General features: G+C 39.8%; 1 protein-coding gene across 8 annotated transcripts in view; it reads left to right on the forward strand.

Annotated features, from left to right (window-relative positions):
- Nucleotides 1-3,517: 3,517 nt before the first annotated feature.
- SUCO (SUN domain containing ossification factor) overlaps nt 3,518-19,691 on the forward strand; it is a 92,373-nt gene continuing 76,199 nt past the window's right edge. For 4 of the 8 annotated variants that reach the window (XR_006295459.1, XM_043568899.1, XM_043568897.1 and 1 more), the window contains exon 1: nt 3,842-4,030. Coding sequence is in view for 7 of the 8 variants with exons in the window: in XM_043568899.1 (XP_043424834.1) it covers nt 3,969-4,030 (62 nt within the window). In the remaining variant the exon portion in view is untranslated. Of the gene's footprint in view, nt 4,031-19,691 lie in introns of all 8 variants that reach the window. The other 4 variants (XM_043568898.1, XM_043568902.1, XM_043568900.1 and 1 more) reach the window with 3 other exon arrangements.

The raw sequence follows: 19,691 nt of genomic DNA on the forward strand, positions 1-19,691 counted from the left end.
TAGATGTGGCACTTCCTCGATTGTAACAACCAAAAATGTCTCTAAATGTTGCCATTCCCCCACACCCACCCCAAGGGGAAAAGTTGCCCCTGGTTGAGTACCGTTGTGGTATAGTTAGGAGGTGGTAGATGGTGGTTACTTAGCCCACGTCTTAAAGATTACATACATGTTTTCTATATTCTTTGCCATTCTTTGGCGTATGTTGTGCTTTAAATATGGTAGCATTTTTCTATACTAAATTTATTTTGTAATTCAAGTTAATTTTCTTGTTACATTTATCTATTGAGTCATAACATATTTTTTTCCTTTATTTAGCAACCATGTAGAAAACATCCAGTTTTTCAAAGTTCACCTCCATGGAACTTCACTTATTCTCACTATCTGAAGTCTTAAAACAAGGCAAACTATCGTAAATAGAAAGTCAGGTGAAGAACCTAATTTATGGGGAAGATGAGTTCTATTTTATTGAGGGAAATTTGCAGTTATGGTAGAATATCTAAATGTCATGTCCAGCAACTACTTGAAGAGAGGTTGGCTATAGACCTGGGAGTCAACAGTATAGCTAATAACTGGAATTATGAAGTATCCAAAAAAAGAAAAAGCTCAGAGAACTGAAGACTATGCCTTACCCCAGAGCTATGGAAATGAAACAGGCAGAAAGAAAAAATATTTATTGATTGAAATAAAGCTAATGATTGAATAGGTGAAAGGCAACCCTGCCACAGGGGTATCAATAAAGCCCAACAGTAGGAATAGAAAGAAAGAAGGAAGGAAGGAACAAAGGAAGGAAGGAAGGAAAGAAGGGGAGGAAAATTTTGTCTACCAGCTGTATATTTTAGAAGATCATTCTAGGGGGGCACCTGGGTGGCTCAGTCAGTTAAGCATCTGACTTCGGCTCAGGTCACGATGTCACAGTTGTGAGAGTTGGAGCCCCATTTTGGGCTCTGTGCTGACAGCTCAGAGCCTGGAGCCTGCTTCAGATTCTGTGCTTCCCTCTCTCTCTCTACCCCTCCTTTACTCACACTTTGTGTGTGTGTGTGTGTGTGTGTGTGTGTCAAAAAAAAAATGAATAAAAACATTTAAAAAAAAAGAGGAAAAAAAAAAAAGAAAAGATCATTGTAGGGACCTGTGGAAAAGTAGTGGGTGGGGCTTGTGGTTTGGAGAAAGGGGATTGAAAAGGTGCCTGATAATTTGCCAGCCTCGAGATAAGCATCTATTCTTTTTTTTTTTAATGTTTATTTATTTTTGAGAGAGAGAGAGAGAGAGAGAGAGAGAAAGACAGAGCATGAACAGGGGAGGGGCAGAGAGAGAGAGGGAGACACAGAATCTGAGGCAGGCTCCAGGCTCTGAGCTGTCAGCACAGAGTCTTATGCAGGGCTCGAACTCACAAACCGCGAGACCATGACCTGAGGGGAAGTCGGATGCTCAACCGACTAAGCCACCCAGGCGCCCCAAGATAAGCATGTATTCTTATAGGACTTCCTTGGCTGTACTCTACTGAGGATCACCTGAAGAGCAACTGTTCCTTATCCTGAATAAATTCCTGGAACGAAAGGAAAAGGGTGCCCAACATGCTAAAGAATGTCAAATAATCCCCATCTTTCTGTTGTCCCTATCTTCTTTTTAACTTTCATATCATCATTTGCTACTGCTCTTGAGCAAATAAATGCACACCTATTGTAAGGAGAAATAGAGACGAAAGGATCTTATTGTTACATACTAAGAGTGGTATCAATAGATCATTGGAACTACCACCTAATTATTGCCAGGAAAATTAGTTTAGGGTAAACTCCTCTGGAAGCAAATCCCCATTTATAGAATTTTTTAAATACATCCAGTTGACTTATTTCAAGTCTCTTAGAATGGGTTAAATTATTCAGGTCCTGCAATACAATTAACAACAATTCAACTTAAAAGGTTTATAAGGAAATTTCGTGGCTCAAATTTAAGCATCAGAAGGGCATTTTACTAAGGTGTTTCATGTTTTCCCCTACGACACATGGCAATATGTGTGGCCCATGTTTTAATAATATCTGCTTTAAGGGGCACCTCTGTGGTTCAGTCAGTTAAGCATCCGACACTCTATTTCGACTCCTCTGTTTCGGCTCAGGTCATGATCTCACGTTTGTGGGTTGGAGGCCTGCCTCAAGCTCCGCAGTGTCAGTGTGCAGAGCCCACTTGGAATTCTCTGTCTCTCTCTCTCTGCCCCTCCCCCTCCTCAAAATAAATAAGTAAACAAACATTAAAAAGTAATATCTGCTTCAAACATTTTTTTTACACTAAACCTTATGCCATGATCCACAGCACAGACAGAGCATTTGGCTGGGTGCTTTCTGGGGAAAACAGTTTTGAGTCTTCTGACAGCCAAAACAATAAAAAGGAAAACACTACTGAGTTATACTTTTATGTCTTTATCTAATAAAAGAAGTATCCCTCAGTAGAGACTAACTTCCTGTCAGTGTCAGTCTGAAAGGAATATATCACCTGAGAGATGAAGGAACACATTAGGCCAGCGGCCAAACATCGTCTTCTCCCCTTTGCAGAAGCTAATACCTCTTCCTCTATACTCTGTGCCATGTAAGAGAAGAGAGCTACAAGAGGGTCTTGAGACGAAAGGCGGTCAAGCATTTTGGAGTTTCAGGCAGAAACCAGCTACCGAGAGATCTTTAGGGACCCCAGTGGCATAAAAATCCAGGGTGGGCACACTGCTCTTTACTAAAGATTGAGAACCAGACACTTTTTTGCTCCGCACAGTAGCAATACGCGTGTGTACGTGACCGCCTTCCTCGCTTTCGGTGAATTCCAACTCCCTCAACAGGAGCCCAAGTTTTCCTTTCAGGCTCTTGCGTTGTGCACCCGAAGCACGAATCCAACGGAATGCATACCAACCCCACCGGCCCCCAAAGAGGAATCCAGGACGGTGAAATTTCCCTGAGGCAGAGAAGAAGCGAGAGACTTTCCGCCCCACCAATCAGGTGAGAGGGGATCTGGACACACCCCTTTCTTCCTACCAATCAGCACCTAACTCGATGGGCTGGGCCCATCGACACCGGGAAAACACCTTTTTAAATTTTATTAGTATAGCTTTTTTTCCCCTCCGTCATTCTAGGCCATCCCACGAACTGTGCTCAAAAGAGGAAAACTGAGTGTAACAATTCCAAAGCTGGTCATTCTGGCGGTGAGAAGTGAAACTATAGACCTCTCCATCAAAACTGTGATTCTATGAGGACTAGAGAATGGGAAAGGAGCGTTCCAGAGGACAAACTACAACTCCCAAGGCGCCTTGCGCGGACTCGGCACGCCCTGGGCGAAGGGGCGGACCAAGGCGAAAAAGACCGCTGAGGGTCACGAGGGTCCTCTCCGACTTCCTGAATGTGAGCCACTGACCGCGCGGACTTTGAGGTGGGCGGGGCGGCGGCAACACCGGCTCTCGCGCTGTGTGCCCTCCCCGCTCCGGCTGCTCCGCCTGAGACGTCGGAGGGGGCGTGGCCCGCGCGGAGGCTGGTGGGGGCGCGAGCGCCGCGGGACGTGGGTGACGCGTCTTCTTCCAGCTCAGCGGTGTGTGAGGTGGCGCGGCCCCGCCGGCGATTGGCTGTTGGGAGACGGGTACGCTGCGGCCGTTGGTCGCCGGCAGCACGGAGGGAGAGCCGGGGCGGGCGGGGGGGATATGGGGCGGCAGTGGCGGCGGCGGCGGCTGCAGGAGGCGGGCGCGGGCGAGCCGGCGGCTGCGGCAGCAGCGGCAGTCCCAGGAGTCCTCCTGTGAAGCGCCCCTGTCGGCGCCGCCGTGGGCCCCTCGGAGAGGGCGGCCAGTACGCGAGCCGCTGAGGAGCCGCTCCCCGAGCGCCGCAGCCCTAAGGACTCTCGGTCCCATCCTCGCGCTCCTGCTCCGGCTCCTCCATCTTGGCCTCGGCAGTGGCGGCTGCCGGGAGGATGTGCCGCCTTCTGGCAGGGGGAAGAAGGAGGAGAAGATGAAGAAGTACCGGCGGGCCTTGGCCCTGGTCTCCTGCCTGTCTCTGTGCTCCCTGATCTGGTGAGTTGCCGCGACGATATGGGAGTTTCCCGTGAGGGGCGAGGGGAGCAGCCAGGGTCACACCCCCCCCCCCCCAATCGTCTTGGCTGTTAGGGTGCGGGTCTCCAAGGCCCTTACGGAGCGACACACGGATTACTTCGCGACTCTCCCGCCGGCCGGCCTGGCTGTGCTCTGGGAGATAGATGTTCACGGCGTGTTTTAGAATGTGCAAAGTGGGAGAGGAAGGTGCCTGAGCAGAATGGACCACCTGAGTGCCTTTGTACTCAGTGACGGTGCCGCTGGGAGACGGTGGGGCGTTTGGGCAGTTCTCAGACAGACGCCAGGTAAGTTGCTCGGCTTTCCTGCCAGCCACTCGCTTTCGTAGTGTGAGAAGGGCAGAAAGAGTGTCGGATGTGGTGTGTTCCCGACGAGCGATTTTAAAACAACGTGATTGTCACGAGGGTGAGAGTAACGTACAAGCAGTAGTTTGGGCCATTTCTTGCTGTCTTTGGCCTCGGGTGCACTTGGGGCTGCTGTTCTGGAAACTTTGGGGGACATTATGAAGCACTTTGTCAAGAGGTAGATGATGGAAAGCCGTTGGTTCAGTAGAGCGTCTTAGGTGTCGTGTGTACAGCAGTTTCTGCTGATGTCCCCTCGTAATGGGACTATAAGCCCTGTGTTTTGAAGGCGGGAAGGTGCTTTGTTCCTGAAGTTTATGGAGTTTCTGTTGATCCTTGGCGTATTGGGGCGTCTTTGAGGCGCGAAGAGCGTGTCAGTAAAAGGGTTGCTGTCATCGTACTGGGAAAAGACATTTCCCCCCTCCGACGGAATTTCTTCAGGGATGTGTGACGTTAGCTGACTGGAAAGATGCTTCTTCAGTCAGTGGTTTGCTGTTTATTATATTAAAGTCGAGATAAACGAAGTTCCTTGTGTTGTTTATTTCTGGAAAACACCAACAATGTCTTCTTCATTTTTACCGGTGCCCAATGGATTCCAAAGATTCTGAAGTTGGAGAGTTGTTGCTCACATCAAAAAATAAATGAGAGGAAAAGGAAAGCCCTTGCCTGGCTGAGGAATTTTGATTGGAAGATTGATACAAGTTTTAGAGAATAAAACATTTGGCCTTTTGACTTTAACTCCAAACGCTTTTAACAGGAGCACTGTCCTTCCCTCTTTCTGCTTGTTAGTATCATGTTGGGTATGAAGAAGTGCATGCAGGAGATGAGTCCACTCACCGCATTTTAAGTTTAAATTTGCAGGTGAGATACCAAGCCCTTTTGCTCCTATCCACCTTTTCCTGGGGGCTGCTTGGTAGTGTGTGGGTTATACGTCATTTCTTTCCTCTTTGTCCTTGATTTTGCCCATCTTTATACCGTGTTATTCTTCACCAGCACTTTCTGAAACAGCTCCTAGGACAAAGGGTGTGCTTTTCATTCAAGTTTAAAAATGTATCGGTATCTCTGACTTTTTTTAATTGAAACATATTTGACGTGTAGCATTGTGTAAAGGTGTACGTTTGTATATTGTCGTTTGATTGCCATTGTAGTGATAGTTACTACATTTATCCTGTCCTGTAAAACGATCATTTCTTTTTTGTGGTCAGGGTAGTTAAGACCTAGTCTCAGAGTAAGTTTAATGATTGTCATACAATATCATTGTCTACATGCACTATATCCCACACCAAATCTTCAGGACTTAGTTATCTATTAGTTGCAAGTTTGTATCCTTAAACATGATTTTTTTTTCTTCAATTTTAATGGATGGTAGAGATGAGATCAAACATTACAATGTATTTTCTAAAATCGTTTGTGTATTTAAATTAACCATGCTTCTGTTACTTGGTGTAACTTCTGGCTATCTTTTGTTTAGGCTTACTTCAGTATGGTTTCTCAGCTTTATTCATTAGCAGTAGTGAGAATATCTTGACCTGTCAGGGGGGAAAAAATCAGTCAGCTTAGTATTGAAAGTAGTAGTCATAAAGTTCTGTAAAGTTTGTTGACTCTCACAGTGAAGAATAGATGTTGAGGGTTTCAATAAAGAGTGAAAAGTTTAAGAAAGTTTAGGTCAAGAAACAAGTGAGGTAGTATATTTTGAGATTAGTTTGGACTGCTAAATTTAGGGATGTTTTAATTATTCTTTACTGAAGCCATTAAAAGGGCATTGAAAAGAGGACATTTAGACTTGAGATTTTCTTGGTAGGGTGATGATGCGATTGGAGAAGAGCGGTGGTACATGGTAGCTATGGGCAGAGGGTATGTTATGTCTTTGAGACATAATGAAATATTGAAATTATTGCACTGATTTAACTGGAGGTCTAATTCTTGCTACCATGTGGTCTGTATGTCGTTTCCCAACATCTCTATTACCCCTTTACCAGTAATAGATATGGTAAGCCATTGTGGTGTTCAACAGATGTTTACAGAAGAGTTAAGCTCCTCTTAGTAGACATTTTTGTTTTCTTTGTCATTCATAAATTGTCTCAAATTCTGTGATCCGTTTCTTTTTTACATTGTATCATTTTGTAATTTATGAATGCTGTGTGCTCATACTACAGTACTCTAGTTTCTAAGGTTCTCCTCCCTCCTCCAACCAATATAACTTAATTTTGTTATCTCCTTGTTTATACTCACGTTTTTATAGGTCTTGATTATGTCGCCCTTCTCCTTTTGTCTTTTCAGCCTAGAGTCCTAACCTTAGAGTACTTTCACACGAAACCCATCCTTCCATCTTACCATTCATTCTGGTTGCTGTTTTTTACTTTTGCATATATTATGTGGTTCTTTATCAAGTACTACAGAGTATTTTAGGTATAAATGTACCGTAGCTACAGTACAGAGTTATAATGATAGCTGATATTTATTGTCATCTATCTCTGTGTCTAGTTTGTGATGTGTACTTTACACATTTTAGCACATTCACTCTTCACAGCAACCCTATGAAGTAAGTATTATTGTAAACCTCATTTTTCATTTTATAGTTAAGGAAGTAGGAAAGTTAAGTAATTTGGCAAAGTTAGGCAGCTATTAAGTTTAGGAGCTTAGATTGGAATCCAGGCAGCCTGACTCGCAGTAGAGGATCCTGACTGTTGTCAAAGGTCAGAAGGCCTGTATTCCAGGTGTGGCTCCATTGCTTACTAGATATGTGTCCTTACACATTGTATGTAATTTCTTTGAACCTTAATTCGTATATCCTAAAAGTAGGAAAATAATTCATTCACACCTCATGGGATTGTTAGAAGGATGAAATGAGATCATACATATGACAGATCTTTATAAAATAGTAAGGGTATATTATCTATATATTTCATCATAAAATATTCAACAAAGATTTTTCTCATGCTCATTATGTATCATACATTGTTATGGGCATTGAAAACCTCAAAATAGGGTAACCAACTTAATCCTGGTCTTCTCAAAGTCCCATGTCCCAGGAATTCCCTGTATGATTTCCTACTGCTGCTGTGACAAGTTGTCAAAAATTTAGTGCCTTAAAACAGCATACATTTATTATCTTACAGTTCTGGGGTTAGAAGTCCAAAATAAGTCTTTTTTTTAATATTAAAAAAAATTTTTAATGTTTATTCATTTTTGACAGAGAGAGAGAGAATATGAGTGGGGTAGGGGCAGAGAGAGAGGGAGACACAGAATCCAAAGCAGGCTCCAGGCTCCGAACTGTCAGCACAGAACCCGATGCAGGGCTCGAAATTATGGACTGCTAGATCATGACCTGAGCTGAGGTCAGATGCTCAACTGACTGAGCCACCCAGGCACCCCAGAAGTCCAAAATAAGTCTTAACTGGGCTTAAGTCAAGTGTCAACAGAGTTGGTTCCTTCTTAAGTCTTTGAGATAAAGAATCTATTTCTTGGGGCACCTGCGTGGCTCAGTGGGTTAAGCGTCCTTCTTCGGTTCAGGTCATGATCTCACTGTGAGTTTGAGGCCTGTGTTGGGCTCTGTGCTGACAGCTCAGAGCCTGGAGCCTGCTTCAGATTCTGTGTCTCCCTCTGTCTCTGTTCTTCCCCTGCTCGCACTGTCTCTCTGTCTCTCTCTCAAAAATAAAGAATAAAAAAAATTAAAAAGAAAAGAGAAGAATCTGTTTCTTGAACCTTTTCAGCTTCCAGGGCTACCTGTGTTCTATGACTCCTTCCTCATATCATCCTAACCTCTAGCTTCAGTCCTCACATCTGTTGTGGACTGATCCTCCTGCCTCCTTTTTCAAGCATTTTTGTGATTACATTGGGCCCACCCAGACAATCCAGGATTATATCCCCATCTCAAAATCCTTAATTTAATCACATCTGCAAAGACTATTTTAGCACGTAAAGTAACATATTCACGGATTAGGACTGGAATATCTCTGGGAGGCATCTTGCAGCCTAATATACTGGGCCTGGCAAACTGAAGATTGATCATTGTCCTATAGGGGAAAAAGATTTAATCTGTGCTTTAAGCAGTAGATATTCAAAAATTTTTTAGTGTGCCCCTCTCCCAGTGAAACCATGTGCATGCACCTTTAATATGTGCTTGAACGTTTATAAGTTATATGCATGTGGCAGTATGATATTAGTATAATAGAATACTAATAAGTTACATAAATTAGATGTTTAAAAAAGATGAGAAAAATAAACAATCTTAATACTTTCTGTTAATAGTACTTTTTTATTCTCAAGTAATAACTTCTGGTCAGAGTGTTGTGATTGACTGACTAGATTATTTTACATTGTGATGTGGTTGAAGAATAGCTTGTACTAGTTAAGAGTCTTAGCCCTGCAATTTGGTGGCTTGTACTTGTGTAGTTATTATCGTTGCAGTCTTTGCAGGAATTTTTTTAAAGCTACTTCTCCATGTTGTGAGAGTCAGTTTATTTAAAACGAAATAATATAATCCCTAACTGTACTTAATTGGGCACATGTAAACACCAGTGCATCACAGCGTGTTGGAAGTAAACCCCAATGTTTGTGGAACTTCTGTTTTTTCCTTAGGTTTCTGACTACATAATCCTTGCTGCTATTGACGTGTGACCAGCTGACCTTCAGAACAAGTGTGAATCCTTATATTAAACTTAGTAAATCTTGATTAATTAAAAAAACCACTATTTTATAGAACCATTTTATGTTCACAGCAAAATTGAAATTGAGTAGAAGTTACAGAGATTTCCTATATACTCTGTCCCCACCCATGCATAGCCTCTTCCATTAATCAACATCCCTTACCAGAATGGTTTATTTTATTTTATTTTATTTTATTTTATTTTATTTTACTTATTATTTTAGAGAGAGTGTGTGTGTGAGCAAGGGAGAGGGGCACGGGGGGAGAGAGAGAGAGAGAGAGAGAGAGAGAGAGAATCTTAAGCAGGCTCCATGCTCAGCACAGAGCAGAACACAGGGCTCGATCCCACAACCCTGGGGGGTCATGACCTGAACCAAATTCAAGAGTCAGACACTTAACCAACTGAGCCACCTAGGCACCCCTGATTTATTTTTAAGACTAAAAAAAAAAAAAAAATCTATTCTTGCACCCAATAGGATCTTCTTGGAGAAGTTCATATTTAGTGCTAATGAGAAAAATCTGACATTTTAACATGCATCTAACATATATAATAGTTACAAAAGATAGTTACAAAGGTCTTTAGGAACGCAAAGGGTAGAATTTGTATTCTAGATATGGTTCTATCACTAGCTATATGTCGTTGGACAAATTATTTCTGTGAGTCTCAGTTCACCTGTAAAAATGGTTTGCGAGATGGATAGTTCAAGATGGGAGTATTTTGTTTCAGGCAGAGGGAAGATTCCTAGAGTATATGTGGGGCCAGATGGGAAGGGAAGCGAGGCCAGGTTTTGGTGGGATTTGATTATTGTGTAGATGAACTTACTGTTAAACTGGCTAAGAGGATGAGCCAGTGTAGTAATTTAAACAAGAGCAGGAGGTCAGATTGATCTTTTAATTAGATCGCTGTGGAGATAGAGTAGATTGGACGTGACAGACTGTGGAGACTGGGAGCCCTAATGTGGCAGTCACACTGGAGAGACTTGATAAATATTTAAATCAAGGTTGTCTGTTTCGGTGGCTTTTTTGGACTTAGTAGAAATATTTCTGAGTGTGTCATCCAGTTTTCATAGACTTTAGAGGTGATATTTCTTGGTTTGTGATTTTCTGTACCTCTTATCTTGCTTTTTCTCTGATAATTTTGCTGGTTTCTTGCTCATTTGTTAATATGCATAAGTGAGCAGAAATACAAGAAACAAGAAAAATATATAAGCAGTTTTATCATTTTTAGGATAATGATTACAAATACCCTTGAAAATCACAACTCTGTCTTTCATCTAGAGAAATTATTTTCTTTGTTTTGTTTCTGTAACTTCTTTTTAAGACCATAAGTCTTTTCTGAATAAAATAATAAATATTCAAAATAAATAATAAAAACTCCCTGTTTAAATCATTTGATGACATTTTTTTGTAATAGTCTTTCTTGCTTGTGACTCTAGGTAATGATACTCTATATCCTAAAGCTGCTAAGAGAATAGGTCTTAAAAGTTATCACACACACACAAAATTGTAACTGTGTTTTGTGGGTGTACTTTGTGATGATCATATCACAGTCTATACAAATATTGAATCACTTACTATATTGTATACCTGAAGCAAACATAATATGATATGCCAGCTGTATCTCAATTTTTAAATAAGTCTCTCTTGTGGTAAACTTTGGGAAGTAAAGTTTATCTTTGCTCTGGGATATACATTCCAAAGAAAGTGGCACTTAAAAGAGGTATTGGGTTATTAAAAGCAGTGTCAGATCTTTTCAGGCAAGTTTTTAGATGAATCCAGATTGCCTAAGGGAAAAAATCTGTGAAAGAAGATGTGACAGGGAGGCACAACACCTTTGTGTAAAACTCCAACACTTGTGTCCAATAAAAAATGGCAAATACTTTATTTATAATATCCTTTGAATTAGTTTTAAAAGAGGTGGATGCATTTTATAACAACTTCTTTAGATTGTTAAATATTTGAGGATATATTGGAATGGATGCAGGTAGTCGAGTTGGCTGGCAGTGAAAACAAGCAAAAGATACACCTAACTTATCTTTGGACATTGGTTATTTCATTTTTTCCATTGTTCATGAACTCCTAAATTATTCTTTCCCCTTTTTAACTGTCTGAATAGAGAAATAGGTCAATACATTGAGCTAATATTCTAGTGCACGTAATGAAAGGGGAGAGAACATTTTATAAAAAATTTTAGTGCTTTATTCTTTCAAGCCTTCTTCAAGTAGAAACATGTATGGGATACTTCAGTAGTTTATACATAACTGGAACTCTATTTGAAACATAATACGTTGCAGATTACACTTTAGTGCCAATTGTATGTTATTTGTTTTGTTTTTCAAGGCCGTATTTTAAAGTAGTTTCAAAAAATAAAATTGTTCATGTTACAGAGAAATGAGAAATTACTTTTGAGTGTTTGCAGTATCAGAATGTTAATCCCTTGGGATAAACTTACTTCATAAATGCAAATTCTTTTGAAAGAAAGTTTGATTTTATTTTAGGACTTTATTTTGTAATGAATCATGGTTAAAATGGTTTTATACTTTACACAGAAGTAACTTTATACTTTACATAGAAATGTTTTATGGCTCATAAGTACTAAGCTAGTGTTGTATTTCTTGTTATAGGATATTTGTAATCTAACAGGAGAAAATATGTAAAGTGCTTAAAACAGTGGCTTGCTCATAGTAAGCACTGTTATAGGAGTTCTTATTATTCATTCTGTCTGGGTGCTTTGGTACAGTTAGAAGGGCAGAGGTGTCAGGGTTCAGAAATAGGAATCCATAAATTCATTCAAAGTGTTATTTGGTTACCAACAGTGTATATGGTGTGGTGGGGAATACTGAAGAGGCAGGAGACCTGAGCTCTGCCCTCGGGAGTTTACAAGCTGGTTGTCAAAATACACATACACAGAAACTAGTGTAGTGGAGAGGGAATAAAACTTAGACCTCAGTTGTAATACTTTTTTGCATTATTAATAGTGAGTCTTTTTTGGGTGTTTATTTCTGTTCTAAGTGTTTAATATCCACTAACTTATTTTATCCTTATTACAACTCTTTTGAGATAGACACGCCATTTTAAACATGAAGAAAGAGAGGCACAAAAAAGTTAACCAACTTGCCCAAGTTCTCACAGCTCTTAAGCAATGAGCCAAAGCCTGAGTAGGCGGAGTCTGAGCCTGTGTTTTTACCACACTACACTGTGCTGCAGGTAGTCTGGTAGATGGCCTTAAGTAAGTTTCTCTACCTTTTCTTTGTGTGTTAGTTTTCTTATCTGAAAATGGGCTGACTGGATTGCCTCAACTAGGAATGGACATTAGAATTATTCATGAAGCTTAAAAAAATACACATGCCTGGGATTCTTACCTTGGGGATTCTGTCTCAGTAGGTTTGGGATATTTTTGTTCATTCCAGTCATTATTGCTAGATTAGATGAATTCCGAGATTGTTTTGTACTTTTAACATTCTGAAATATCTGATTTGAACATTTGCGAACAATACATAAAGCTGAATTGTTCGGTTGGTGCTTAAAGAAGGGAAAAATTAGGCCTGGCGTTGTCAGGAAAGACTTGAGTTGGGTTTAAGAGAATATGATGTGTGGCTCATAAACTTTGCTTCTGTCAAATGTAGGTGGTTCATGAACTGAAATAAGAAGTACTCGTGCTGCTAATATGAATTATGGTCTTTGCCGTGTGTGTGTGTGTGTGTATGTGTGTGTGTTGTGGGTAGATACTACTTAATTGTCAAGGAGAAAGAGAATAAATGAGATAATGTACTTGATATAGGTGGGCGTGATAGTAAGCAGACAAACCTGAGTAGAAACTAAAAGCTATATTTTGGGGATTGTGATAGGTTTTACAAGCCAACCCAAGGAGTTAGACACTAAAGATTCAGCAAGAGAAATGGAGTTCCAAGAATGGTATTTCGACATCATTGTGCTAGATATATTTCAGAGAAGAGTGAGTTGGAGGGATGAATACTGAAAACAAGCAGTTAGAGTAATTGAAGTTTGTCACAACAAGGACTTGGTAGTAAAAACGAAGAGGGTGCATTGAGCAGAATTTTTGAGAAAGTAAATCATCTGGTTTGGTGGTAGATTGGCCATTGGCAGTGCAGTTTAGTAGAAATAGCATTGGTCTAGGATTCAGAAGAGAACTGAGTTTTAGTTTGCCTCTAACAAGCTCTTGTTCTTCAGTACCCCCTTTCTGTCATCCTTAGTGTCAAGAGATAAGTTTACTGAGGCTTCTGTGTGGTGAGTTCTGTGCAGGATTCTGGTGGATAATACAAAGTAGCTGCTTTCTTAGAGCATACTGTAGTTGAAAGAATAAATGCTAGGATCTCAAATTACAAATCTGTGCAATAAAATTCAAAGAGAGAAGAAAAGTTATTTATTTTTTAAACTGGGGCAACGAGAATAATTGGACATGGTCAAAAAGAAATGGAAGAGTTGCAAAAGATTTGATAGGAGAAGGAACTGTTGAGACAGAGTGGAATAATCCAAGTGGAGACATTGTATAGGCACTTAAAAATGTAGACTTGAGTGCAGATAAGGTTTGGGCTGGAGCTGTCCTCATAGAGGGGATCATTTTTGAAACAGCCTAGTTGACTAAACATGGAGTTCTGCAGATACTTAGAATAAAGAAAACTGCCAAGCAAAATAAAGCTCCTCCTTTCCCTGTAGAGCTTTACTTTAAAACGAAAGATGGAAAGAGGTTTAAGGAGGCCATTCGAGTGGTCAGCAATATAAAATGTCTCAGATAAGGCTGAAAAGCTTGAAAACTAAGAAAAGGGTCTTGTTTTCAAAAGAGGGAGGTAATTGGTAAAAGTTTATGGGAGTGAAAATAAAAGACATTTGGAGAGCTGGTAGGCGTGAGTTCTCAACACGTTTGTTTGGCAGCCAGGGAGATAGGCTAGAGTAGTCTCATACTTGTATGCTTCACCCCATTCTACACAGAGCCACTAGATTCATCTTACTAACACACAACTTTGATTATGTTAGTCTCTTGCTAAAACATCTTTCAAAGGCTCCCGTTTTCCTGAAGAGTAAAACGTTGAAACGTTAACCCTTACATGAAAGGCCTGAAGTCTGACCCAAATCTACTTTTGTAGTTTTATTTTTCACTGTTCTTAGATAGGCTTTCTGTTATAGCATGGCTGACCTGTTAGCTTTGTAGTAATTTCTGTGGCAACTGTCTTTGTAGTTTTGAGTTGAAAATTAAGGTAGCAAAGGTATTGTGACTTGGTTTTATAGGCTAAATACATACCCGATGAAAGTTTCTTAAATATGTCATTATCAAGTACGTTTAGTATATGATTATTTTCAGCAGCTTTGAGGACAGTTGCATTGGCTGAGTTTCTAATGGTATGTTAAGATGTAAAAAGAGGACATACTATATTGTTTAATAAGTGCTATCCCATGCTGGATCCATGAAAGTACAGGCAAATTTAGTGAAACAGTCCTCTAATAGATTTTGATACATGGGATAATTAAGCTAAGAGAATACAAGACCAATCCTACATCAGAATGAAGATTAAAGATCAGAACTTTTGAAATTCAAAGGTTTGATTAGAAGCAAACATAGAGTTTTCTTCAGCTAGCTCTATAGTTCCATGTGATATGATTGGAGATTGCTGCGGTAGCCAAATAGAATAAAAATTGGGAGGAGAAAGGGGCACACACAGTTTGACTTCTTCCTATCAGCAGGTAGACCTAGCAGAAGAGAAGCAACCTTAAAAGAACTCCCAAGCTGATAACAGATTAAGAAGAATATCTGTCTTTTAATACGTTGTAATTGAAAGAAAGTAGGAGCCTTATTAAGCAAAAGCACTGGAGACCCAGTGATCTTTTGGTCTTTTTGGATTCTGATCAAAATGGCTTCTATAATATTTACCCATTGCCCACAAGTCTCCCTGTATTTAGAATTTCAAATTTCCGGGCAGTAATGTTCAAAAACCACGATTTTCACTGTTGCCTGAAAGTTAAGTTCTACTTTCCCACCTATTTGTTTCATAGGTATCTTTCCTGGAATGCCTTTTTGGTTTGTTTGTGAAGGAGGATGTGGGCAGGGCATTACTTTAACCACACTGCCATAATTGAATACTAGGGATTAAATACATACTTCTGTATTTAAGAAGCAAGTCTTCATTGCCCAGTTCTGTTTTTTCTTTCACCATAAATTCTGTGATTACTGGGCTCTCTCCCTTTTCTAAGCTCTTATCAAAAGCTGTTCCAATCCATGGTCAAAGGAAGAGCTCAGTAGATTGCTGTGCTGAGAACAAGGCAGTAAGTTCTCTGTCCTAAGGTGCTCAGTGTCATGTGAGGAATAGAAATGTAAACAGTTAATTTCAGTTCAGGGTTGTAGAAAGTGCTCAGACAGAGATATGCCAAAGGGTTGTGGCCAAACCCTAGATTGACGAAGGCACGAACGTGTCCTAATCCCTAACTTGTTCCTGCCCCCAGAAAAGAGAATAAGAATTTAGTCAGGTTTTGGATGGTGAGGAGTGGGCGAAGGGGCTGAACAGTATTAGAAGAGGGAGCAGCATGAGCCAGAGACTTGGAAGCATGAGGCAGCATGGCATGTGTTCAAGGAACAACTACTAGTAATTCTGTATCACTGAAGCATGATGTGGGAGGCAAGGAGTGGCAGAAAGTATGAAGCTGAAGACTTAGGCAATAGAAGAATTTTAGATATTTAAAAATAAGCAGGGAAGCTTGAATTTTGTCATGGAGAGTCAATAAAAGATCTTAAGCAGGAGAACGGTAGTCTGACAACTTAGTGTTAGGTTCTTGGCATTCTGAAGGGTTGATTTGCAGAGGTGGTGAGATCGGAGTTAGGGAACTCTGTTAGGAGGTTGCTCTAAGTAAGACATGAGGGCTTGAGCTAAGGGCAGTCATAACGGATGGAGGAATGGATTATAGATATTTGAGGTAAAATTAACTGGAGATAGTGGAGTCAGGGTGAAGGAAAAGGAGTAGTATAGATGTTTTTCAGGTTTATTTTTTTTTAATGTTTATTTATTTTGAGAGAGAGAGAGTGCACATGAATGGGAGAGGGGCAGAGAGAGTGAGAGAATCCCAAACAAGCTCCACATTCAGCACAGAGCCTGGTGTGGGGCCCAATGCTATGACTGCAAGATCATAACCTGAGCTGAAATCAAAGGTCAGATGCTCAAGTCGACTGAGCCACCCAGGCACCCCTGTTTTTCAGGTTCCTAACTTGAGAACTGGGTGGATAGCAGTATCACATGATGAAATTAAGGATATATGAAGGGGAGATTTGGAAGAGGAAGATTTTTGTGTTCAAGTTTGGATTTAGTTGTTTTGGAGATGTCTTGGAACATGAAGGGAGAGAGATTCAATTTTTAAATGAAGTTAATTTTTTTGCAACATTAATATAGGTATCATTGAAGGGTTTTTAAGAAAAGGACCAGTTTGAAGAAGATAATAAGGGCTCAAGATAAAAGTAGCCATTAGCCAAAAACTATGAGAGTAAATGCAATATCCCTAGAAATGAAGTAGAGTATAAAGGGAAGAGTGAGAACGGAACCCTGGAAGCACCAGACTTTAATCTGTAGTCAGCAGAAGCAGCATATCAGCAGTCTTCAGAGAGGGATGAGAAGCAGACATGTGTAATTTGACAAACCAGAGGAGAAGAGGGTTTCGATGGAAGCAGCAGAGAAATCAAAAAAGGTAAATTCTGCTGCTACCATACTCATTTCAGTAGTTTAATGAAGGCAGAAACTAGAATTCACCTGGCCGAGGGCTAAGTAGAAGGTAAAGAAATTGAGACTACAAGTATAGACTCTGGAATTTGATAAGTAAAAGAAGATAGATAGGACAGGAGTGCAATAGCTGATAACAGTAGCTAACATTTGAGTGCATATTTTATGCCAGGCTAAGCATAGCACATGCATCATTTAATTTTCCTCGTAATAACTCCATTTTAGAGTATCAGTGTTGAGGCACACAGGTTGTATAATTTGCCCAAGAACATACAACTAATAAATGGAAGACCTGGGAATAACACTTGGGGATCTTGACTCTTAGGTCCATGTCCTAGTCACTGTGCTGCAAAACTTCATATTTATTTCCTGTTGGCAAGAGAAGTAAACATTATTCCTCTTTTGGGATAGTTCTTATATTTTTGTTACGCTATAACTGACCTTGACTAATACCATCAATTGTTGAGTGAACAGATTGTTATCTCACTTTTCTTTTATCTGTTGACCAGAGAATATGAAATATGAAATACAGCAATAAAGAAGGATGATAGGCTTTGGAGAGGGAGAAATCCAGGTTTGCAGTGACAAATTGAATAACTTTGGGCAGCTTAACTGCTGAGCTTTAGCTTCTTTATTTGTAAAAATTAGACTACTACTTTCACCTAAAAGTCTGAACAAACAACAAAACAAAACAAAACCCAGGGATGCTTGCGTGGCTCAGTCACTTGAGCATCTGACTCTTGATTTTGGCCTAGGTCATGATTCCAGGATCGTGAGATTGAGCCCCACATCAGTCTCCGCACTGAGTGTGGAGCCTGCTTAAGATATTCTCTCTCTCTCTCTCTCTCTCTCTCTCTCTCTCTCTCTCTCCTCTCTGTCTCTCTCTCCCTCCCTCCCTCTCCTGCACCTCGCCCGCCCCATTCACGCATACACGCTCTCATAAATAAATAAACAAACAAATAAATGCATAAGTTTTTTCTCGAGACATCAGGTGCTTAGGATTGGATTGCTTATACTCTGTTTATACAGAGTTCTGCATGGATCCCCTTTTTTACTCTATTTTACATGATTACTCCTTCAGTTTCATTCCTCTTTCCCCCCATTTTAGCCATTTACCTTAGAGTATATATGATGTCTTTCCAGTCAGCTTTCATGTATTTGATATGTTTTCTTCCAAAATAGTCTTGTTTTGCTTGTATATTATAAAATTCATGCAAATTTTGGTATGGTATGATACCAAATGGTATGGTATGATGCTGTTAATCTCATTCTTTTTTCTACTTGTCCTTTAAGACTTTTATTTTTACTTGCTTTAGTTCTTAGAGTCATCATTAAAATGAATTCTAAGTAGATAATGTTGTGGCAGATGTCCTCAGGAAAGCCTGTTACCATTCATTCATTGTGCATTTTGTGTGTAGACTTCTAAAGAGAGACTATATATCAACAAATGCATTTAGGAGTATTCTGTTCCAGTTGCCTGTCTTTTGTTATCCTAGTACTGTAGTCTAATTAAAGTGGTTTTGTAATAAATTTAATTATCTGGCAGGGTGAACCACATGTCTTTGCTTTTTTTGTTAATTTAGTTATTCTTGGGCCACTTTTTTTCTATATCATATTTAGAGCAATAGGATCCTTCACGTATTTTGATAGGAGTCATATTTGAGTGATGAATTACTATCTTTACATTGCTGTCCCCAGCATTCCATTTATGAACATATTGGATCCTCATGTATTTATGATCATTACTAGAGTTAAACATTTTTATCTGTAAATGATTGTGTATTTTCTTCAGTTAATTTCTAAATTGTTTAATAATATTTATTCTTGCTAATAGCTTATTTTCTGTTTGGTTTTTGCTGGGAGGAAAATACAGACTTTTTTGTTTCTTAAATTTTTAAAAAAAAGTGTATTGAGAGAGAGAGAGAGAGCACACTTGTGTGTGAGCTAAGGAGGGGCAGAGAGAGAGGGAGAGAATCCCAAGCAGGCTCCACACTGTGAGCGTGGAGCCTAATGCAGGGCTCAAACTCGCGAAGTATGGGCTCATGACTTGAGCCGAAATCAAGAGTCAGACACTTAACCAACTGAGCCACCCAAGTGCCCCTGTTTCTTAAATTTTTAAGTTAAGATAATTTACATTGAAATGCACATATATTATGTGAAATTCACATAATTTATAGTGAAATGCACATATATTAACTCTGTATATAGTTGGATCAGTTTTGACAAATCCATATATTAGTGTAACTCGCATCCCATCAAAATGTAGAACATTTGTATCACCTCAGAATGTTCTCCATGTCCTTTTCTAGCGAATCAGCTGAAGCAACCAGTGATTTGATTTCTGTCACTGTGGATTAGTTTTGCTAATTCTGGAACTTCATCTACATGGAGTTATACAGTATGTTCTTGTGTCTGGTTTCTTTCACTCAGCAAAGCATAATGTTTCCAAGATTTATCCATGTTGTTTAATTAATCAGTAACTCTTAGATTTTTATTAGGAGTGCATTGTATTAATATACTACAGTTTATTTCACTGCTTTTGGACATCTGGGCTGATTCCAGTTTTTGGCTATTAGAAATAAAACTACTGGGGACATTTTTGTATAATGCTTTTTGTGGACAGTTTTCATTTCTCTTGAGAAGTACCTAAAAGTGGAATTGCAAGTGCTGAAACAGATGGGTATCGTATGCTTCTGGAAAGACACAACATCACTTATTATGGAGGATTCTGGCCTGGAATACATAACCTGAATCTGGTCATGAAGAAACATCAGACAAACCTCAAATAAGGACCCTATTATTTAAAAATAAAAGGATTATGTTCATCAAAAATGTCAGTGCCACATAAGGTAAAGGCCAAGAACTATTCCAGGGTAAAGGAGACTCTGAAGACACATGATAAGTGCAGGACATGATCC

Source organism: Prionailurus bengalensis, chromosome E4, assembly GCF_016509475.1.
Source record: "Prionailurus bengalensis isolate Pbe53 chromosome E4, Fcat_Pben_1.1_paternal_pri, whole genome shotgun sequence".
NCBI classification, from domain to species: Eukaryota; Metazoa; Chordata; class Mammalia; order Carnivora; family Felidae; genus Prionailurus; species Prionailurus bengalensis.